Raw genomic sequence first — 24,559 nt, 5'->3', positions numbered from 1 at the left:
TTACTTACTAGACTTCTATCGAAGGGACATGTAGGAACATTTTCAGATGATCAGCAGCTGCAGGCAATCAGTTGCACCCGCCACTGTCAGAATAAAATGTGGCTTTTTGGTTTGGTTTGTTACGCCAGTCATGCCACTGGATGGACCTACTGATACTCTGTTATGTGCTCCTATGGGATCCCTGTGCCTGCCAGGCTCTCTTTTTTGCCTACCTACTGAACTGTGTCACTTCATACACCCACCATGTGGTTTTAACCTCTTTCAAACAGGCTACTGGTGTTTATTTGACTTAGGTGGAATCTCCACAAAATAGCCCCTGAGAAAGTGAAAGTCTTGAAAAGTGTCAACCTTTGGGCTTACTTGATTCTGGGTTGTTAATGGCTTCAAAATGACACCCTTGGTTGGGGACAAATACAACCCATGATAAGAGTTATGTACACCATTGTTATAAATATGTTTTTAGAGATGCAATATGGATCAAATCACAAGGCCTTATAGACATGTTTTTAGCACTGTATGAATTAACAATATATATATTTTATGTGTATCTGTGTGGTTCATTTGGAATTTCACCTAATAAGACCCTGCCGCCCCCACAACCAATTGATGGTTTCCTCTTTGTTTGCAAGTCTTTGCTTGGAGCTAAGTACAGAAGCTATTTCCGAGCACATTTATGTGTTACAGTCCACTAATTCCATTAATTGATGCCCTGCTATTTGCTGACCATTTCTGTCCAGAGCACTGGCCCATAGTATTGTTCTGACTATGCTGAAAGCTACCCTAGTTCTTGGTTTAGACATCTTTTTTTATTAAAAGACATTGTACACTTTCAAAAGTTGTATTTTTTATAACTAGGTATTGGTGTAATTATATTCCCTGTGCTGTTTGCCTTACCTTGTAATGATGGGCTTAAATGTTGTGGCTGAAATTTGTGGTGTCATGGCTAATCGATTTCCCAAGGTCCATGTATTTCTACAGCTAGCTTGTTCCTATTTGTTAAACAGACTAAACAACTTCCTGTTATGCAGTGCCCAATGCATGGATTGCCATCCAGATCTGCCCCTGCCTCCTTCTCGCTCAACTATCCCATCCCAACCCTTTTTGCCCACTTTAATGAGTCTGAGATGCAGCACTTATGGCTTTAACTGAAACTCATTATGATACCAAGAAGCATCCTAGGAAGTAAATAGTCATGGAAAAGCTTTGCGTGCATGACGTCTTGAGGGACAGGCTGCTATTCTGATCACTGTGACATCATTGAGACATTGATATTAACACAGTGACATGTAACATGTCTGTCTCTGAACAGTTACCAAATGGACTTGATGGTGTAATGCTTTGAATGTTATAAAATATCCAAATCTTAGTGACATCAAGCAGTAGCCTATTTGTTTTACATCAGTCCTGAAGAGATCTTTTTCTAAACCATGTGTAAATAGAGAACTAGGCGATATTCATATTTATATGATACTTCAGAAAATACTTTTTTATATAAAACATATATAGTTATGTCAGAAAGCAGCACCCATGTCCTGAAAATTAGTAATACCATCTAATTTCCTTATTTAGATGAACCTCTTAAATACAGTTCAGTAGTGAAGGAAAACTATAACTTAGTCCCTGTAATTGGCTTAATTCTTATAACTGAGTAATATAAAAAATACACAAGAGGAGTATGTTTTAAATAATTCTGTTTAATCACAGTCATTTATTTGACAGTATTGAAAACATAAAGCCTTAAATATGAAAAACATAAAAAGGTACTTTGAAATATAATTAAAAACATTAAGGCGAAGTATATTTCATTTTGATTAATAGGCAAACATCAGAGATACAATGCACGTAACAGTCAATGTACAATTACAATATTCAAAACATGCCTCTAAATAGTGACATCATACACTTTAATAAATTACAAATAAAATATATGAAAAAGCACATTGACACTTTTTACATTGTACATTTGGTAGTATTTCTCCTAAAACACTGTATACATCAATGAATTGGCACCACCCATATGTAACATGCTGTTCTGCAGCATTATGCTGTGAGTTGGCTGCATCTCAGACCAGTGCACGTGAAGATGCAGTCTTCTTGATACGTGATACTATGCTGGTATGCCTAAAGTATATTTCCATGCTTGCAGCCATATTAGGTAACATCTACTATATTTGGTACATGTTCCAATTAATTTAGCAAATCCTAGCTTTCATCTTCTATGTAATAAATAACCCTATCTGTGTTGTGCTGGCAAATATTCATTATCAGTTGTAAACTAGATGTGCATACTATGGGGGTTTATTTACTAAAGCTGAAGAGTGCAAAATTAGGCTCACTTCTGCACAGAAACCAATCAGCTTTCAGTTTATTTTTGCAAAAGTTTAATTGAACAAGCTGAGGTTAGAAGCTGGTGCAGACGTGAGCCTGATTTTGCATTCTTCAGCTTTAGTAAATAAACTCTGGTGTGTCCTAACAAAGTATTAAAGATCTCAAGGCCTCTGTAGTACATTGTATGTAAACACACTTTTAAACAAATGTGTTCCCTAATTGCATTTTGCAAGCTATTTTGGACAATACAAGCTGCCTATAAAGTCCCATGTATAAACTTGCTCCTAGGAAACAACTAGAAAGGTAAGAAATATATTTTAAAATTATTAAAGGTAGGCCGTGTGCATGGGAACACATAACAATTCTATATTAGGGTTTACTCAAAATTGCTTGCAAAGGTGAAAATACACTTTAAGTATTGCATTTTATATCAGAACATACTTGCCAACATTCCCTGACACAAAATCATACTCAGCCCAACCCAACAGATTAGATCTAAGGAAACTTGTACAGGCCCACTAATATAATGATGACTTATCAGTTCCTATGAAGGCAGCTGTAAAAAAACTTTGATAGGCCCTGGGCACTCTTGGCAAGTATGCCTGGCGTACGTACACATGTATGAAAAAAAAACATTAAATTGCCATCTCGTCGTCTCTACTACCCTAACACCAGAAGAAATATTAAAGGAAACACTTGCCGCCAGCTGTGCAAACGCAAGGGTTTAGCTACACCAACTAGGCTGGGTGGGACCTTGAGATTCTGTGTCTTGTGGCTAGCACTGAATCTCAATGTTATCTAAATATAGCAGCTTTCTAAGACTGTCTGTGCCCCAGGAAGCAACCTGGAAACCGGAATGGCCTTTGGAAGCCTCAATGTGCCAAACAGGGCAAGCTACTATTATGATCTATGATTTAAATTTGACGATGTAATGCATGAACTGTTATGACATCTAGGCCAATCATAGCTACTTCATTAAGTCAACATGTCTCAACAGTTTTTCAGCACCAAAGCCCATAGGCACAGTATAATAATGAAAAACCTCTACTGTCACCACTTACCAACATTTGCTCTTCTTGTTTGCCTTGAAATGGACTTTTCTATGCTCCTTAATGCTACAGTGAATAAGTGTAAGAATTAACTACAATATTGCAATAGATATTTTCAGGTATGTCACTTAGATACAGTGTGCTACATGAACATGAAGATCAGTGATACTTTTTGCATTTTGGTGTACAGTCAAAATATGTGATTAAATCCTCATTACATATACATATACATATATTTATTTTTATTAGACAAAAGTTGTTTTTCCTGTGATGCCACTTGATTTTAAATAGCACATATATGTTATGAGACATTTACTGATTCAGGCTGGGTTCACAAATGTGCGGCCGTGGGTTCATGCCTCGGGTCTGGCACTGATTCAGTTGAGATTCAGGTCTGAATTTTTGCCTGAGTTCGCACCTGAACCAAACCCAAACACGCACAGGACCCTTTTTCAACCCGGACCACAGCCGCCCCAAACATGTGTCAACTGGATCCATTAAGAGCCGGTCACACTTGCCTGTCATGCGAATTGGATGCGGTGAAACCCGCATCCAATTTGCATATGTGTGAACCCAGCCTAATTGTTTTTGTTTGTCTGTTTAGTCATACAACATGCTTTTAGGTTTATTATGTAAAAAATACGGTTGTTATTATTATGGCGTTTCCTAACCATCTGTGTTTAGCTGTACTGCATCATTTATTTCTGCATGATAGACTTCATTGCAAACAGACAGTTAAGAGTTTTTTTATTAGCACCATGTATATATTAAATATATATAATATTATGAAATAGAATTAAGGTATAATATGAAGATTTTACTTATGTATAGCACCAAAATCTATTGCTGGCCCAGATTCCAGACTAATTCATATAATTCATGCTTTGTTTGTAAAATACCTTTTTAAGCTGTACAATCGTATGAGAAACCTTGCCTTAAACTTGTATGTTACAGCAAAGTGCTAGGTGTTAAATCATACCAAAAAAACAAAAAACAATATAGTCATCTTCCTGCTAACAAGGAATAGATACTTAAATATAACGTATATATTATGTATAATGTTAGGTAGTTTTCAAACTTTTTACAAATCTGCTCCTCATTTACAGTTCCAGTTTAATGCTTACAATAGGGGTAGCACATTTTATATAACATCTAAAAATGTTCATTGCAATATAATGTTCAGGAATATATCATATATATTAAGGGTAAATTCTTCTAAAAATGTTCAGAACAAGAAGTAATTCCCAACATAATGCAAGCAAGATTTTTTTAATTAACAAAGTTTATTTAATAAGGCAGTGGAAAATGCAGCAATTATATAAAGAAAAAACAAACAAACAGATTTTTAAGTGGTTGTTAGGGACTACTGCACATTGTATATGGCATTGTGCCCTAATAAAGCATCCTTACTGAGAAGAACACCTGTGGCTGGCCCTGATAGCCTTAGACTTAGTGTAAATGCTATGTAAGCTGATCTGCCAGCCTAAAAAAAAATAAAAAATGTTGTCAGATTTTGGACTTTAAAAGACACTATCCATATCTTCAACTCCTAACTAACTCATGAGCTGCTGCACTAATAATTATGTGTGTGGAATGGGTTTTGCTGGAGTTAATGTTCATCCAGATAAATGTTTGCATAGCGAAGTATCTAAAATATTTAACAATCTATTCCCAGAGGACACCCAGATCTCTCTGTCTACCATCTACACTGGGAAAGGTGTTTAGAGATCCCATAATGCCCCTAAACAATGGTACTGTCATTTAGATGTATAGTGGAGAGAGAGAAATGGGTGCATTTCACTAATTTGTCATGAGAAAATACCTACACAAATTATGTGATATTCTATAAATTTTATGCAAACATTTTTCTGTACAATATTTGTAATAATCATAGAAATGGCTGGAGGATACATTGAGCTTTAGTTTTGAAGAAGTACTGAAGTACTGTCTGCGAAATGTGTAGCCATTTATACCCCGAACAGGCTCCAATGAAAAGTGTACAACCTAAAGTCTCATCAATGAACATGCTAACTCTGAAATATACAGTGTAAAATCAGTGTAACAACAGTTAAAACTGTCAATTGATGCTTAATAGCGTTTTAATGTGAATGTAAAATACAATAAATACTTTTTTTTTTCTATTTTACTTTTATTTATGTATAAAATATGATTGTATATGATATCCGTTTACTTATGGTAGTAATATCCTTAAAGTGGAAGTAAACCCATCGATTTAAACAGTTAAAAAAAAAAAGGCATGCCGGGAATGCTAACTGCACATTGGCTGTGCTCTCAGCCAAACTATCAAACCATCCAATGGCTGGTGTCATAACGAATCACATGTGCAGCACCATAGCAGTTGAAGATTAAACAGAGGCAAAGATGGCAGCTTCCTTGGCCAAAAACGATAGGGGAGTTTACTTCCACTTTAATGCTTAATGGTAAAGACCTATGGAAAAAAAAGTTGTTTTGGTATAAAATTGTCAGCTTTTAAATTGAGTCATATTTGAGAGTAATTATCACCTATACAATATTGGTACAAATAAAAAAAAATTACAGAAATTGTAAATCTTCCTCATTATATCCAGATCTAAAAATAAAATAAAAATTGCCTGTAGTTGGGCCATGAGACCATGCAAATTTTCACCTTCTAACCAATCTATGAGCTGCTGTGCTAATAGTTACATCTGCTGAATGGGTGTTCCAAAAATTCATCCATGAAGGAAAATAGTAAATAAGTCTTGCTGACAATATACATAATGGATAAATGTTATTAGACTCTGTGACAAAATCAAAAATACCCTAGGGAAGTTGTCTATAGCATATTTTCAGTAAGGCCCCTTTCACACTGAGGCGCTTATAAATTGCCAGTAAAACATTTGAGCGCTTTTGAAAAGCTTTTCAGGCATTTTTGAAGAGCTTTCCATTCATTTCAATGGAGGGGGGTGTTTTTTCACCACCCTGCCAGCCAGCCCCAGCGCGAAAGCATTCATCGATTTTAATGGAAATAGTTTTTTGTGAGCTTTTCAGTCGCTTTTTTTTAGCATGAAGGTGCCCAAAAAAAGCCCCAATGCGAAAGGGGTCTTATGATCGAAACAAAGTAATAATAGTAAATATAGTTATAATAGAACTTAAAAAGGTTAGTCCAAAAGTCCTTACGATTTTTCGAGCACAGGGAGCGGGTGGGTAGGCTTTTGGCTTACTTACTTACACTTAGAGTACAGTCCCCCAGTTGTGGTGTCCCTGGTGGATTCCACGGGTAACCAGATTACAGACTCTGCACTAGTGGCTGGGGAATTCCATAAATTCTTCTCCACCCTGCACTCCACAATGGCCAATTATACCCCAGATGAACTGGCAGACCTGCTGCAGGCCGTGTGCTTTCCCTCGTTGTCCCAGGCCCAAGCCACCCAGCTTGAGGCCCCCATTACTGCTGAGGATATTGAGGAGGCCATTTCATGCCTGGCCACAGCCAAGGCCCCGGGCATGGATGGCCTCCCTTTAGAATTTTATTCCCAGTTTGGGGGAGTTGTGGTGCCTAAGATGCGGGAACTGTTCCAGCATATGTTTGATACCTCCACTCTCCCACAGTCTATGAGAGAAGCCCTGATAGTCTTGATACCTAAAAGTCCTTACGATGGTCACAATGAGTAGTTATCTGGTTTCACACTAGGGGGCACTGTTTGGCAACCTGTGTCCTCATAGGACCTAACACAGGTTGAGTACTAATTCAACAAAACCTTGAAAAAAAGCACTGAAGATATACTAAGTGCAGTAACCTTTAGTGACCAATCAGAAATTTCTTCTTAACCAACTTGCATAAAGTAATCTGAAATCAAACTTAATGCAATGGATAGCATTTTGCACTGCTTCATTGAACAATCCTTGTGTCCTCTGGTTATTAATAGACAAAAATGCAGGTTTTACCTTCATAATACAAACCATACTGATAGCTGTATTAGCTGCAATCACAGACATCTATATAAATAAATAGAAATGAAATCTTAAGGGAAAAAAAATTCCCTCTTGTTCTCGTACAGGCGAGAGGTAACATATTTTCTCTTGGGAATTTATATAGATTTTTGTGGTTGGAATTCTGCTTTAAGGGCTAAACCACATGGGCAATTTTAATCTCTTGTTGTTAAGAGATTTATCCAATATCATCAAATAGTTCCTTTCCAGTAGGCCAAGCATGTTAAAGTGATCATAAATGCATATTTTCTTAAATTACAGGTTTATACTTACCTGCTCTTCTCAGGCCCCCCACTGATGCTGCTGGCTCCTCCTTCCGGCGAGTGCCCCCATAGGAAGCTGCCGTCTATAGACGAGGACATAGAAGAGCTACAGATGTGCACAGTGTGGATCTAATGAGGGCTCAAGTAAGTAAAAGGATGCCTAAACAGTTTTTACCTTAATGCAAGGAATGCATTAAGGTAAGAAATGTTTAGGCTTTATAACTATTTTAACCTCAAACAAAATAGATTATAGATTGAGTGCAACTAACCTTCAAGGGGCCACACCTACTTAAAGTGGTAGTAAACTCTTGTGTGCCATTTTTACCTACAGGAAAGCTTATAATAAGGCTTACTTGTAGGTTAAATGAATATCTCCTAAACATGCACCGAGATATTCCAGCGTATACCCATACACATGCCGTTCTTTCAGAGCTTTGTGCCATGCCTGGGGTGTGACGTCACCATGGCAAGGTGAGTCACACAGCCGGAGTCCACAAACCCGGAAGGCAGATGGGGTGAAGATGGAATCTCTGTCAGCGGTGACAGCGCACCCCTGGGCGGCTTTGTTTTAATGTAAGTATTTCATAGTTTACTAATATGCAATGCATACAAGCGCATTATGATATTACCTTGCAGGGGGAACATTTTTTTTTAGAAGCTTTACTACCACTTTAACAGCTGTTCGATCAAAATAGCACTTTGCTTATATATTAATGTTTTTATCATAATAACGGCGGTTTACAATATTTTCTTGGGAAAGAACCACAAAACATTTCCAGCATTTATTTGCAAAATGAAGTAAAGATGTTTAGCATTTATCACTATAGAATAGTTTGAGTACTTATAGTTTGACATTTATTTAAATTAGCTTGAATTGTACAGCCTTAAAATGTTATGTTTGTACAGTTGTCATTACGTATTTTTATTTTGCTTTGGACTTCTGTTAAAATGACTATTTCGTTACTAAGCATGAAGCAATGCCTTTTTAAACTTTGTGCCATTTTTTTTTTATATGACATTAATTGTCAATAAGTGACAAGTATAGAACTAATTGTTATGTATTCTGTATGTGGGAAGGTCAACACGATATAACCATGCCATGTAGTAATAATGTACATGTTTCGATAATGTTTCCCTTTCGATTATGAAATACACACTTTTTCTTTTTCACCCAGCATTGCTTCTTTTATACTGTACAAAGAAAAGTAAAAAAAAAAAAAAAGTCCACATTTGAAAACCAATAAATTCCCAGTGTACACTGTGAACAATATAACACTGCAATTTACCTGTAAATTGCAACATTTTGATGGTTAACACTGATGCATAATTCACAAGCTACATAAAAAATTGATAAAATAAATAATACATTAAATGAACATTCTGATTGGGCCAGCACTCAGGTCAGGCATTTCATTTCAAGAATAGCACCCAACCCTTCATTTTACAGTATGTGTATGATAGATGGCAGTCACTGTCAAGTATTCTGAACTCTAATATAGTTAGGAAAATCAGAGCATATAGCTTCAAAGCACCTTGATGACTGCATATTTCAAAATACGTAATTAATAATCTTTTTTTACAATATCTTATTTAAACAATTTAAAAGGCATTACAAAGTGACACTGATAATAAAGACATATTCTAAAACAAAACAGGTGACTGATTTGTGCATTTGTGCAGAAAGCTATTTGTTTTCATTTGTATGCATTTTTAATTTTAATATATGATCCTTAGAATAGGGCTTACAGTGAGCTCATACAATTACAGCCACACACTGTATTCAATTCAAGTGTGAAGTGAATGAAAGACAGAATTCAGCTCTAGACCCACCCCGTGAGGGAGGCTGTCTTTCATTAAATTCACACCAGAGTTGAGTAGTGTGTGGTGGTACTTGTATGCTATATTGCAGTGATCATCAACCCTGTCCTCAGGGCCCACTAACAGGCCAGGTTTTAAGTATTACCTCGGGGAGATGGAAACTAGAATACTGCAATCACTGAGCAGCAATGATATCACCTGTAATGTATTTCAGTTATCTTGCAAACCTGGCCTTTTAGTGGGTCCTGAGGACAGGGTTGATGACCACTGCTATATTGTATCTTAGAGCAAGATGTGCCCTATCTCTGCCAGCACCTGAATACAGAGTGTAAACCCCGAAGTCTAACACTGCAGGCTTGAAGCCCATTATGACATGGCACTGAGGGTCAAACCATGTGTCTGTAGCATCTTTTATTTGATATTTTTAAGGAAAATCAGAAACAAATCAAAGATGTCTTCCTACCTGATGTATTCCTGTACAAAATATGTTTTAGTTCAAATACCTACAAGCCTTTGGCCATGGCACAGTAATTGTCCTGTAGCTGGTAAAAATTGAAATCGATGGGATCATGGTACAGGGAGAAATACTGAACTGCTTCCATGGCCAGATGAGCATGGTGTGGCTTTTTCTCTCCCTTGCTAGCAACTGGCAGAGTGTTTCTATCAATGAGGGAGCGATGTCTCACTTATCTGGCCATCAGGGAGTAAAGCATTGAAACTGGTGAGAATTTTCTTTGCACCTTTTAGCTATCCTGTTGGAACAGGATCAACAGTGTGCCATGAGCCTTATATAATGAAAGCAACATGATCATAGTAATCTGTAACAGATGCATATTGGCACATGTGGATTAGAAGTGAGGGCTTATTTAGCAGAATAAATTGACGTTACTAGGTCCCTTTTTCTGTACAGTATCACCATACCTGGTGAAGGGACCCAAGTTGATGCCTGCAATACTCATCTATTCAGTTAACTGATAAAATGAAGCACTTCGGCAATACCTTTTCCACCTTCTATGTATTGTTGGCTTACATATTTACTAGGTTTAAATGCAAGATACAGGCAAGCTAACAAGCATTCAGTATGCAAGTTTTCTATATAAAAAAGATTTGTATAGCAGCCAAGTTTGTGTACCCAAAAGGTGTTATTCTTTAATATCAAAGTGATACCTCCAGTTTTCACAAAATTAAGTTCATATGGCAATTCTTGATTGGATGTTGCATCTAGGTGTAATCTCACAGCACCTGTCGTATAAATAGTGCAGCATCATTGTTTGGGTTCACATGCTTGTTTTTTGCAATGTTTAACAACAGCCATCTACTGTAATATCCACCATGTAAACTGAATACCGTTTTCAGTAATAAAGATAGGCCAATATGAAAATTACACAACCATTTGTAAAACACAAGCCTATGAAAAAATAAAAAGAGGTGTCAGAATGGCCTTTGGATAAGGCAACATGTTACCGCTCTTGTGTGTTAAAGTTCTGTTTAATTGTCTGAACTTCAGAACTTTGTTTGCTTCAGCTTATCAATATGGTAGCAAAGCTTCAGAGCAGGCCCCAGTTTTAGTCCTAAGTACTTCATAACCATGTCACTCCTCAGCAACAACAGAGCATTGCCATCAATCTCCTGCAGAAAACAAGAGGAAGATTAGCATGCACACAATTGTACAAAAGAAGATATGATATTATAGTATAAATTCATTACCAGGCATTGCATGACCACATAGATCAACTTTGAGAAACATGTTTTTACTATACACTGGCTGTGAAAATTTCAGAATTTATTAGTAATTTTTGGAAATACAACTGATCAGCCAAGAATAATCTGTATACAGAATCCCTAACAATGCAGCACACACCTGTATGGTAACTGACGGTTAAGTCTTTGCTCTTCTGGAAGTAGGGGACTATTCTTTGTGGCTACACTCAGTTTGGTGTATGGGACTATTCTCGTAAAACTATTTGACTATTTTCTTTGAACATCTCTGGCACTGCCTCCACTTTGTTGGGCCTTCTGAATTCGAGTGGGACCCCAAACTTAGATAAAAATAGCTTGTACCCAGGCAATAAGTTTATTGAAGGAAAACTTGGAATACAAAACAGAAGTAGGTAGAATACCCAAAGAAGACAAATTACCTCCTTTCTCTGAAAGCCCAACTCCGGGCACAAGAAAAAATACTTATGCAGTAAGGCTCCTGAATGCTACAAGGGATACATACTCTTTAAGTATAGGTGTAGAGCAGGGGTAGGCAAACTTAAAGAGTTGGAGATCTAGCTGAACAACATGGGAGAAGGCAAAGATCACAGGGAAAGTGTTGTCTCCCCTGATTTGCTATACTGTACTACCGTTTATTGTGCATTGCACAGCAATCAAGGGTTTAATTCAGGTGGTGAGGAGGCAGCATATCACCTCCTCACCACCTGCCAATCACACTCAGGTTGCTTTTTCAGAGGTGCAGCAGCACGTGCTGTACTTGTGAATGAGCCCTTCGTGTCATTAGTGCATCAGTGTAAACGCAGCCCTATACTATTATGCCCAGTGTATTGCTTCACACTGACCTGAAGATCTTCTTTCCTGCTGCTGACAACACTCTGGAGACCCCTAGCTGGGAAAAGAGATGGAGTGCAGTTGGTATTACTCCGTGAGGGACAGGAGCCAGCACTACAGAGGAGACATCGGCTAATGTGGCTCTTGCTCCCTGCTACAGCTCCAACTTTACAAATAGTTCCTCCGCATTGCACTCTGTTTGATGCTCTGGAATGGTGGTTCAGCAAGCCCAGACTATGATCTACCAGTCACTGTTCTACAGGTTGCTGACCCCCGGTGTAGAGAAATAAAGTGTAATACCCTATTCCTTGCTCCAGCAGACTCCCTCTATCTAAGTGGCCAGTCCACCACAGCCTTCTCTCTAAGATCCTTTGTCCAGTGGCCACATCAAGTACAATGCAAGACTAACATCCCTGCGCTCTACATGTTGATGCTGTGGGCCTGGCCACAACTAGGAACCTGGGAGTAAACAGGAGAGTGATGGCGCCTGCTCAAGGGAGGAATAGTGTAAGTAATAAAGCTTCTTCTATGCCTTGCTATTTTTAATTTAAATACAAAGATACCACACGGTATGAATCTGAGATATGATAATGATCTTTTCCTTCGGTAAAGGACATTATTATAATAATGTTTTTATAGCAATTTTTTGTGCTTTATGATGTAGAATATTTTTTATAAATGATACTATATATTCCTTTTTTTCCTTACAGATCCATTTTTCTTTCATTTGTTTGTTCTACATGTATATTTTTATATTGTGGTATTGTAGTGCGTGTTTCACTCCCTAAAAAAAATATAGTAATGTTTCTTGTCTGTCTTAATTAATGATGTCACTCAATTAATTGATTGGAGGGGGTGGCATGTTCTACTTTGTGCATATATATGTATTGTTTGTAACTCTTAGCCCCTGTACACACCGTCGGAGATTTCGACAACCAAATCCATCGGATTTTGTCCGTCAGATTTTGTCCGTCTGATCTTGTCCGAGACTGTTACATACACACGGTCGGACTAAGTTGTCGAAAAATCCGATCATTCAGAACGTGATGACGTAATTTCGTTACGATGGGACTACGTTCAGGCTAGTAGCCAATAGCTTTGATGTAGGAATTTGATCTGAGCATGCGTGGCACTTGCTCCGATTAATATTCTCTACACATGATCGGAGTATGCCCGATCGAACCAGTTGGTCGGGAAATATTTCCAACATGTTGGAAAATTGGGTCCAAAGGATATTTCGACGGAATCAGTCTGATGCATACCACACACAGTCGGATTATCCGACAACACGGTCCGATAGGACACATTCCGACGGATTCTCCGACCGTGTGTACAAGGGCTAAGACTGTGCTGTGAACAAGGCTTGTGCCGCAACTTGCTAGCCTGTCTTTTTAACTTGGTTATGCTTTAATAAAGATCACAGATGCAATGTCCAACAGTTCCGGTGTTCTGTCCAAAAATGTCCGCCTATCGAATAGTGTCCACTGTGTACTGCGCAGGCGCAACGCTTGCGCAGTACGGAGCACAAGGAGATTCAGAAAATCTCCAAAGATGAACGGCACCTGCTCCGTGAGTCCAGGTAAAAGCCCCACCATCCAAGTGGACATAGGGCTGCACATATTAGAGGGCCCCTCGTGGGCTCACTTTGCTCGCCACACTTCGGGCACGGCCTCGCTTTGCTCGGCTCTTTTTATTCTATCTCTATGTCCACTTGGATGGTGGGGCTTGAACCTGGACAGACGGTGCAGGTGCCGTTCATCTTCGGATATTTTCAGAATCTGCTTGTCCTGTGTACTGTGCATGCGCAGTACACAGCGGACACTATCCGACGGGGGACACTATTTGACATGACACCAGCACTTCTATTCAATTTTCTCAGTTTTCGTTCTTTGGATGTGGGAAAGGCATCCTGAGCCTGAGAGCACCTGGACTTGGGTGTGTGGCTGCATACCTGTTACCTGTTATTTGGATATTATTGCTTAGAGTGGTGTTCACATTGAGTTTGCAATTAACAAGCATTTAATATCTTACAGTGTGGGATAATATGGTACAACACATTTCAGCTACCAGTAGATAACACAACCATGTCCTGGACACAAAGGACTTGAAAGGAGAGAAGACCTGGGTAGAAGCAGAAGGGCTCCATAATAACAAAAGAACTAAAAAGGAAAGTCTGTGCCAGAGAGGACTTCACAAGACCAAAGACATAACTTCACCCGGGGATGATGCTGGTGCCTGATTTCTGAAATCTGGTTGTCCTGGTTGCCTACAGAAATTATAAAGCCACTATACCCCAAACTAAGTGACCCTTGTTTAGTGTATCCCTTTAGTATACCAACCATTTTCAATGCCCATTTGCTAGGAAGGATACTTAGCAGGTCCCCAAAGATGATAGGACCAGGTTTTTGACTGAAGCAGTAGAACTGTGAAGGTTCTAGTAGCTCTTATGCCTATCACTTCTGGGAAGTATGGGTAAGGCCTCAGCTGCAATATAATCCAGCCTTCAAGACCCAGGACAGGATCAATACCCTAGGACTCCAAGGAACCTTCCACACCAGTTTCTCCAGCTATTTAACATTTTGCTTTATGCATCACACTAGGAAAAAAAACTTTTGTGACTGGGCAAAGTAAATAAATATGCGAAGTTACCCGCTAGCCATTCTAATTAAGATCTAGGTTCTCTGGATTGCTCATAAGAGGCTGGAAGATAACATAACAAAAGGAAAACCACATAGTAAAGCACCCTTACATGCCCCAATTTACTGAGACAAAAGCTTATCAATTCAAAAGACAGAAAACCCAAACACAAGCAAAGTAACCTGGCATATGCAATTCAGTGTAGAGTGGAATGCAAAGACCCTATACATTGGGGAGACAAAACAAGCTCTTAACAAACAACTCGGGAGGGCAAATTCTACAGGTCAAGACAGTTATTTTACACCTTAAAGTAAATGGAAATTCTTTAACGCACAGTAAGATGCACAAAGCTATCTCTAGCTGAAATAACAATTTAAAACAAGCGAGGACGCATTAGGACCCACACAGTACCATACCAGGCATGAGGCCCAATAGAGACCACTGCCTCCTTAATTTAAATTTAGTCTATAACAATGAGGTCATCAAGCATGGACATACCATGGTAGTAGAGGATGCTACCCAAAGTTTAACTAACATTTTCTGGCTTTGTCTAAGGAATTAACATACTGGCTAATGTAAACCTATTGAATTCTGTACTTTCCAAGAGATTGGCAATAGAAGGAATGGGTCTGCAGTGAATGTGCAGCAGAGAAAAATAAATATTGCCTATTGTTCCTAATGTAGAAATAGGTACCTAGTGGCTTAAATGTGTGATAAATCCTAGGCAAGTATTGTCATTTAGCTATATCCACAGGGACCCTTTGTTTTTACTTTTAGACATTATTAGCATTTTTTTCCAAGTGGATTTTGGTTACACAATCAGCAAGAATGAAAATTGCTAACATCATTTCTGCAGCATTATTATGTGTCTAAAGATGCCCCAGTAAAATCTGAGAAACTGAGACATAAGGGTCAGTTAAATAAGCTACATGATTTACTTAAATTGCATTCATTATTTTATTACATGATATTTTTTCATCAAGATATTCAACGCAGATAAATGAACCATTATTTTATTGATACCACAATTCTTTCTTCACTAGGTACCTATTTCTACATTAGGAACAATGGGCAATATTTATTTTTCTCTGCTGCACATTCACTGCAGACCCATTCCTTCTTCGATAGACCCAACCTAATAATTATCACCAATTAATAACTATAGTAGTATTAGTATTTTAACTGCTTCCCGACCGCCGCACGCCAATGTACATGGGCAGAATGGCACATGTGCGCAAAAGGGCGTACCTGTACGTCCCTTTGTAATCCCGGGCTAGCAGGAGTGCACAAGCCGCCTGCGCCACGAAAGCATCGCAGGAGTGTGCCCATGGGCTCGATGTCTGCTGGTGGCCCGCAGTCATAAAGAGGAGAGGCAGAACAGGGAAATGTGAACAAGGCATTTCCCTGTTCTGCCTAGTGACATGACAGAGATCTACTGTTCCATGTCATCGGGAAAAGTGATCTGTCATGTCCTAGGTAGCCCATACCCCTACAGTTAGAACACACTGAGGGAACACATTTAACCCCTTGATTGCCCCCTAGTGTTTAACCCCTTCCCTGCCAGTGACATTTATACAGTAATCGGTGGCTATTTTTAGCTCTGATCGCTGTATAAATGGCAATGATCCCAAAATAGTGTCAAAAGTGTCCAATCTTTCTGCCGCAATGTCGCAGAATCAAGAAAAATCACTGATTACTGCTATTACTAAATTAAATAATAATAAAAATGCCAAACATCTATCCCTTATTTTGTAGACGCTATAACTTTTTGTGCAAACCAATCATTAAACGCTTATTGCAATTTTTTTACCAAAAATATGTATAAAAATGCATATCGGCCTAAACTGAGAAAGAAATTCGTTTTTTTATATATTTTTTGTTGATATTTATTATAGCAAAAAGTAAAAAATATTGGTTTTTTTTTTCGAAATTGTCAGTCTTTTTTTTGTTTATAGCGCAAAAGATAGAGGTGAACAAATACTACCAAAAGAAATCTCTGTTTGTGGGGGCAAAAAAAAGATCGTTAATTTTGTTTGGGTACGTCGCATGACCACGCAGTTGTCAGTTAAAGTGACGCAGTGCCAAATCGCCAAAACGCTCTAGTCATTAAGGAGGTAAAATCTTCCGGGGCTGAAGTGGTTAAGGAGCGATAATCTGTGTGATATTCTTTTAAATTGATGTTTTTATACAATATACTTCAAAACTTGATAATTTAATTTCCATACGGCAAATTTAGTTGCTCCATGTAAAGAAACACTTTTAGTGGATTAAATAGATATAACAAAATCTTAATATAATTTTTTTTTTTTGCAACAGTGAACAAAGAAAAAAGTGAGATCTAGTACTGAAAACTGGCATTTAGTAAATGCAGGACCATTTCCTGTGGCTAGACAGCTACTTCCCCCCAACCCCCATCTACCATCTACTAGCAAACGAAATCTTCGCCACATATTTAAGCCAGTAGTACTCATATACTGTCATCCTACTTCAACACCTTTCTGCTATCACTACACCACTGTTTACAGTGCTCTCAGGATTGCTCCTCGTTTGAGGCCTTAAATACAGAGGTTTGGAGAGACTTTTGGGTGGGAAAAACCCACAAACCCTGATTACAGAGACTTTGGTCCGGAAAGGGTTAACCTGTTTTCATCAGAGTCCATAAGGATTAAAACAGCCAGCACCAGTCTGTGAGGTGGAATAGAGCAGAACAAAATTAAGTCAGCAATGTGAGCTAGCTTGTGTCAAAAATTAAAATGTTTCTATTAATTATATGTAAAATATCTCTATATTGGACATTATTCATTTTCTGTATAGTTAATTGACAAGCTTAGAAAGTCTAATCAAAGCTAGACAATCAGTATTTTCCTGTGCTTCAGAGACAACCTTCTTTCCTTATTTCTTTAAAAAAAAAATGTGGATTTTTATTTCTTCATTTGCTCATGAATTAGGATGTACAATGAGAGAACACTGGGCAGTAACCGATGATCAGCTCCTCCCATCCTGTGTACACCCACTGGCTACACGGGAACAGTGTCCCTCCCAGGAAGTGAAGTCACTAGCTTTCAAAGACCACACCCACTGGCTGATTTTACACTCAGAAGGAAGTAGAATTAAAGTCATGTGACAGCACTGGATTCAGCAAAATAAAGGTAGAAAAACATGGGATTTTTTTCATTTTGAGACATAAGGCTGAACTTAGCTCACATTAATGATTGCAGCAGAGAATTTAAGTGTTAGGGTGGACTTCCACTTTAACTGTGGAGACCTCCTCTTTGGGACCCATGAAGCAGACGGAAGCTTCCAAACACCCTGTTAAAGGAAGAGTGTGACTGCCAGTGAACCACCTCTTTATTTTTTGTACCAATTAATGGACTATTATTGTTTGCTGAGGCTTGGCTGTTTTTCTGCTTGCCTGTTGTTGAAAAGGACTGTTTGATTTAACCTACGTGCTCGGCTGATGATCTCGGGCTCCTCAAGGTTAAAGGGGAAATTAAACATGGAGTCAGGCTTAAGGCTTCATGCACATGGATGTAAAGCCCCTGCATGCACACAGAAGTAATGTAGATCATACATCAATACGTGTGTGAGTGCTTTATGCAAACCCCAGCGCATAACTACCTACAGCCACATCTTCCAATTCATCTTATTTGGCTGTACACAGCAGCAGCAGGTTCCGAGAAAGGGGTTACACAGGTTCTGCACACTATAAGGCTTTACAAGTACATTTCACCAGCTAATACTTCAGTTTTACCTGACGCTTAACTTTAAGAGTATTGACTCCGCTTTGGTACCCAGTCCAGCTGGTGGCACAATGCTTAGGTCATTTAAACTTGCCCCTAATGAAGGATAATGATAGCTTTATGACACTTGCCGAAAGCAACGCACCAAGAACATCTGATGGTGGTACTGAGCATTTCTGAGAGAAATTATACTTAACCACTTGAGGACCGCCGTATTGCCATTGTACGTCAGCACAATGGCACAGGCAGGCATAATCACGTACATCTACGTGATTGCCTTCCAGCGGGTGGGGGGTCCGATCGGACCCCCTCCCGCTGGTTACGGCGGTCCGATTCGGTCCAGGAGCGCTCCGTGATGAGGGGATGGCCGTTGGTTTTCGGCCACCCCCTCTGGATCGCTCCTGGCCAATGAGAAGCTTCCTCCCCTGTGTATTGTTTACACAGGAAGGAGGAAGTGATGTCATTCTCCTCGGGGCGGTCTTTTTGACCGGACTACGAGGAGAACAGTAAAAGTAAGTGTGCACCAACACTACACTGACATGTAGGTACACACAGGCACACAAACCCCCCCCGATCCCCCCCCCGCCCCCCCTCCCCCCCCAGTCACAGTGTCACTGATTGCATTGATCATTTCTTTACTGATCAATGCATTCAGTGTCAGTTGTGACAGTAAAAACTGTCAGGACAGTTAGTGTTAGGTCCAGGGTAGCCCCCTATCACCCCCCAATAAAGATTTAACCCCCTGATTGCCCCTAGAGTTAACCCTTTCACCCCCTTTTGCCAGTGTCACTAAGCGATCATTTTTCTGATCGCTGCATGTGTCGCTAGTGTCGCTAGGTAGCTAGTTATTTTTTTAGGTTCACCGCCAGGTTTTTATATCGCTAGGTACCCCGATATACTACCCAATAATGTTTTTAACCCCCTGATTGCCGCTAGTTAACCCTTTCACCCCCTTTTGCCAGTGTCACTAAGCGATCGTTTTTCTGATCGCTGCATTAGTGTCGCTACAGTCGCTAGGTAGCTAGTTATTTTTTTAGGTTCACCGCCAGGTTTTTATAGCGCTAGGTACCCCGATATACTACCTAATAATGTTTTTAACCCCCTGATTGCCGCTAGTTAACCCTTTCACCCCCTTTTGCCAGTGTCACTAAGCGATCATTTTTCTGATCGCTGCATGTGTCGCTAGGTAGCTAGTTATTTTTTTAGGTTCACCGCCAGGTTTTTATATCGCTAGGTACCCCGATATACTACCCAATAATGTTTTTAACCCCCTGATTGCCGCTAGTTAACCCTTTCACCCCCTTTTGCCAGTGTCACTAAGCGATCGTTTTTCTGATCGCTGCATTAGTGTCGCTACAGTCGCTAGGTAGCTAGTTATTTTTTTAGGTTCACCGCCAGGTTTTTATAGCGCTAGGTACCCCGATATACTACCCAATAATGGTTTTAACCCCCTGATTTCCGCTAGTTAACCCTTTCACCCCCTTTTGCCAGTGTCACTAAGCGATAATTTTTCTGAACGCTGCATCAGTGTCGCTAGTGTCGCTAGGTAGCTAGTTATTTTTTTAGGTTCACCGCCAGGTTTTTATAGCGCTAGGTACCCCGATATACTACCCAATAATGGTTTTAACCCCCTGATTGCTGCTAGTTAACCCTTTCACCCCCTTTCATCAGCGATCACAGTATAAGTGTCACTGGTGACGCTGGTTAGCCAGTTAGTTATTTAGGTTCCCCGTCAGGTTTTTATATAGCGCCAGGGACCCCCATATACTACCTAATAAAAATTTGAACCACCTGATTGCCCCTAGTTAACCCTTTCACCACTGATCACCGTATAAGTGTTACGGGTGACTCTGGTTAGTTTGTTTTTTATAGCATTTTATATTCAAATCCGGAAGGCAGTGCTTGGTTTTCGGGGTCCCGTACGTGGCTAGGCTCCCAAAAAGTCCCCCACATGTGGTATCCCCGTACTCGGGAGAAGCAGCAGAATTTATTTTGGGGTGTAATTTGACTTCTGCCCATAGCATGTGTGAGCAATATATCATTTAGTGACAACTTTGTGCAAAAAAAAAAAAGTCTGTAATATTCCCGCAACTTTTGGCAAAATATAAAATATTCCATGGACTCAACATGCCTCTCAGTAAATAGCTTGGGGTGTCTACTTTCCAAAATGGGGTCATTTGGGGGGGTTTTGTGCTATTTTGGCATTTTATGGCCTTCGAAACTGTGATAGGTAGTGAGGAGTTAAATCAAAAATTTGCACCCTTAGAAATCCTGAAGGTGGTGATTGGTTTTCGGGGTGCCGTGCGCGACTAGACTCCCAAAAAGTCCCACACATGTGGTATCCCCGTACTCGGGAGAAGCAGCAGAATGTATTTTGGGGTGCAATTCCACATATAACCATGGCATGTGTGAGCAATATATCATTTAGTGACAACTTCTTTTTTTTTTTTTTTTGTCATTATTCAATCCCTTAGGACAAAAAAAATAAATATTCAATGGGCTCAACATACCCATCAGCAATTTCCTTGGGGTGTCTACTTTCCAAAATGGGGTCATTTGGGGGGGATTTGTACTGCCCTGCCATTTTAGCACCTCAAGAAATGAGATCGGCAGTCATAAATTAAAAGCTGTGTAAATTCCAGAAAATGTACTCTAGTTTGTAGACGCTATAACTTTTGCGCAAACCAAAAAATATTCGCTTATTGACATTTTTTTTACTAAAGACATGTGGCTGAATAAATTTTGCCCTCAATGTATGACTAAAATTTAGTTTATTCGATTTTTCTTATAACAAAAAGAAGAAAATATCTTTTTTTTTCGAAATTTTCGCTCTTTTTCCATTTATATCGCAAAAAAAAAAAATCGCAGAGGCAATCAAATACCATCAAAAGAAAGCTCTATTTGTGGGAAGAAAAGGACGCAAATTTCGTTTGGGTGCAATATTGCATGACCGCGCAATTACCAGTTAAAGCAGCGCAGTGCGAAATTGCAAAAAGACCTCTGGTCCTTAAGGTATTTATTGGTCCGAGGCTGAAGTGGTTAAAAAATGACCACTACTGTGCTACTGCAATGATATGATACAAGGGTTGTGCTTAATGACACCAACTTTCCTGACTGGCTGTGGAAAAGGTAATCTGGTACAGAGAATGATGAGAAAAGGTAACATAGGTAAAGTCACCAAAACGCAAAAAAAAAAAAAAAAAAAAAAATATTATATATATAATAAAAATGTGTAAATACTCATATGAAAAAACGATTTTGATCCAGGCTATTTGTTGACCTGCTAGTTTCTACAAATTGGTTCAGCATATTTCTCTATTTCCATTCTATAGGCCCCCACTTTGGTTTTCATAGTATGCAAAGATTCCATATTCATGAATGAAATGTTTTTTAAAGTCATTGTATTTTAATGTTAGATAATTAAACATTTGCAGACATTTCACTTCTTGTAGATGGAAACATGAGATTTTTGTTCACAAAACAATATCCTGATATCTATCTTAGTAGATGTGTTCCTGTGATGCTGAACTGGTTTTCCTCTACTAACTTGAAACTATGTTCACTTCATTGCTAAATGGCACAATCAATAGACTGTAGAAAAAAGCCATTGATCACAGTAGTGAAATGTACAGAAAGTAGGCTGTAGGGTATTAATTTGTCTGCTATGTTGAAATGATCATTTAAAAAATTGGATTTTAGCCATGCTGACTGGGAAATACTTTAAAACGAATTCATCAAAGGATTCAGAACAGTGCAACAGTAGAACTGAGGATAAGTGGCAAAATGTTGTCAACAAGTTGGAACAAATCAAGTTAAATGTGATTAACTACTACAGCACTTTGCACATAAAAAAGTAGTAGTTTTTAGTGTATATTATTGTGTTATGATCATTTGGACTTTGATTTAACTGAAACTGCTTTCCATTGCATAATATGAAAATATGTTAGACTAGCTTTGCATCACAAAAATAGAAAATACCCATAAGAATGGTCATACATTAGTAGATTTTCAAACAAACATTTGTATAAAAATTCTCAGCACATTCCATGCCATTTGAAAAAAATAACTAAAAATTCCATTTGTTTTTAAAATTCGTTTTCGCAATTAATGGGATTTCTTGAACAAAAACAACAAACACTGTTAGAAATGTGTTAGTTTAAAAAAATGTACAATCCTGCTTCTTCAAATTGTGATTTGACTTCACTAACAAGTAGAAAAAACAAGTAGAAAATTGAACAAAAGTTCTTAAAGTTACAATGGAAATTTAATTCTACTGGCTGGCTTTAGAGACATGCAGGGTAAGGGCAGACTGCACCACATAGAAGAGATGCAGGGTAAGGACAGACTACACAGAACACTGAATGTTTGTAAGTAGTAGCATATTTGTTCCCCATAACTAGCCAATCTTGAACAAATGACAGAGATGCATCAGAGAGAATTGTATATCATGATTCATGGTGTTCAGTGTCATGCTTTGCCTTCTTTGATGCTTCTCTGCAATCAGCTTAATTGAATTTGATTGAATTTCATTGTATACAGCTGATCCTTCAATGCATATGGTGCAGGCTTGTATGCAGCAATACGCTGCTCATTTCCATGTTAGCACTTCAAACAGCCAAATAATTTATTTTAAAAAGCTCACATACATGTTTTCTAAAGAGGTCAACATGTGGGCCCAATGCCTGTGGGTCAGCATCCTTCACAAACCAGACGACATCTTCCACAGTCCAGCTGGAGGGATCTTTACTAGATGGCCTTATGGTCTCCTGGTTCTCAGGGGAAGGACTTGAGGCTGTAAAGAAGAAAATTTATTGACAAATCAGCCTGGTTATTATGCATAGTGTAAGCTATTCATCTTGATTATTAAACTTTAGGCTCCAAGCACACTGAAGCTCATAAATGGTCGTTTTTGTAAGCTTGGGCTTTTTTTTTTTTTAATAGCTCATAAACTCCCCTCTATGTTATCCTATGTGACCATGCACACATTTATGTTTTTGGATGGTTATCAGCAGTGGAGTTTATGGGCTGTTTTCTGAACGCCCTAAAATCACGTTAAGGAACTGTTTTTCTGACCACAAAAAACACTTAAAAACGTTAAACACACATAAACGCTGATAAACGTCGATAAACACTCAAAAACGTGGCTCACCAGCATTTTTTTTATATTTTTGATCCATTGAAAAAAAAAGAACTAACGTGGAAAAACATTAAAAAACCCTATTGCAAAAATGGTAAAAAACGTAGAAAGGCTCTGCAAAGCTACTGCCGTTTTTATAACGTTATTTTAGTGTCCAGTGTGCATGGAGCCTTAAACTGAATTTTGGAATAAGCAAACTGTGTAAATGCAAGAGGCATGTGTATTCCTATTCTCTCAGTGTGCTTTGTGCTTCCAGATCTGTGTAGTAATCTAGTGTGAAAACTTTGTCTCTGTGTAAGGCTTCCTGTAATAAAATCTGGTCACTGCTGCTTTCTCTCCTGGTGCAGGCTGACTGGTGTTGTCTCCGCCCCCTCCTGTAGTGTTCTGCAGGAAGCCTGTAGTGGGTGGGGCTTGCTGGTGCTCTGCCTGTAGTGGGTGAGGCCTGCTGCTGCTCTTCGCAGGATATTTGCAACATAGGGGTTAATTTACTAAAACTGGAGAGCGCAAAATCTGGTGCAGCTCTGCACAGAAACCAATCAGCTTCCAGTTTTTTTGTCAAAGCTTACTTGAACAAGCTGAAGTTAGAAGCTGATTGGCTACCATGCACAGCTGCACCAGATTTTGCACTTTCTAATTTTAGTAAATCAACCCAACAGTGATGATGTCACTGATAATTTTACAAGTTAATACCTGGTTTTCCAAAGGCTATTGGTGCTCACAAAGTGGAATTATATATACCTTGTGGCTAATAAGGAATATACTTAAATGGGGGTTATTGTGCCTGGAGTTCAGCTTTAAATAATAGCTGAGCCAATAAAAAATACTATTTATTTAATAGCATACAACTGCAACAGACAAGAATTGGCATTGAACAGTGGATAACTCAGTAAATTGTGAAGACTAACTATTAAAATGTAAGTGATTGTCTTAGCACCACTTAAATGAAGTTACTTACAGAAATAAAATCAACTTCAAATGATGTGGCCGGTTGTAGCCAGACTGGACAACAATCAAAGATCTGTATATACTCCTTGACCTTGACAGATCTACCTTGGCCATTCCGAG

The 24,559-nt window shown here is 38.8% G+C and overlaps 1 protein-coding gene across 3 annotated transcripts in view; it reads right to left on the bottom strand.

Annotated features, from left to right (window-relative positions):
* Nucleotides 1-1,674: 1,674 nt before the first annotated feature.
* The window catches only part of SCML4 (Scm polycomb group protein like 4), a 172,510-nt gene continuing 149,625 nt past the window's right edge, over nucleotides 1,675-24,559 (bottom strand). For all 3 annotated transcript variants that reach the window (XM_077487158.1, XM_077487159.1, XM_077487160.1), the window contains 2 exons: nucleotides 23,004-23,149; nucleotides 1,675-11,059 (listed from right to left, as the gene is read on the bottom strand). In XM_077487158.1, the coding sequence (XP_077343284.1) occupies nucleotides 10,934-11,059; nucleotides 23,004-23,149 (272 nt within the window). In that variant the 3' untranslated portion in view covers nucleotides 1,675-10,933. The remainder of the gene's footprint in view (nucleotides 11,060-23,003; nucleotides 23,150-24,559) is intronic.

This window comes from Lithobates pipiens, unplaced genomic scaffold (genome assembly GCF_037356315.1).
Source record: "Lithobates pipiens isolate NorthernLeopardFrog02 unplaced genomic scaffold, aLitPip1_a1.2 Scaffold_18, whole genome shotgun sequence".
In the NCBI taxonomy this organism is placed as follows: domain Eukaryota; kingdom Metazoa; phylum Chordata; class Amphibia; order Anura; family Ranidae; genus Lithobates; species Lithobates pipiens.
The sequence above is the reverse complement of the archived record's forward strand: the minus strand, read 5'-3'. Positions and strand labels throughout refer to the sequence as shown.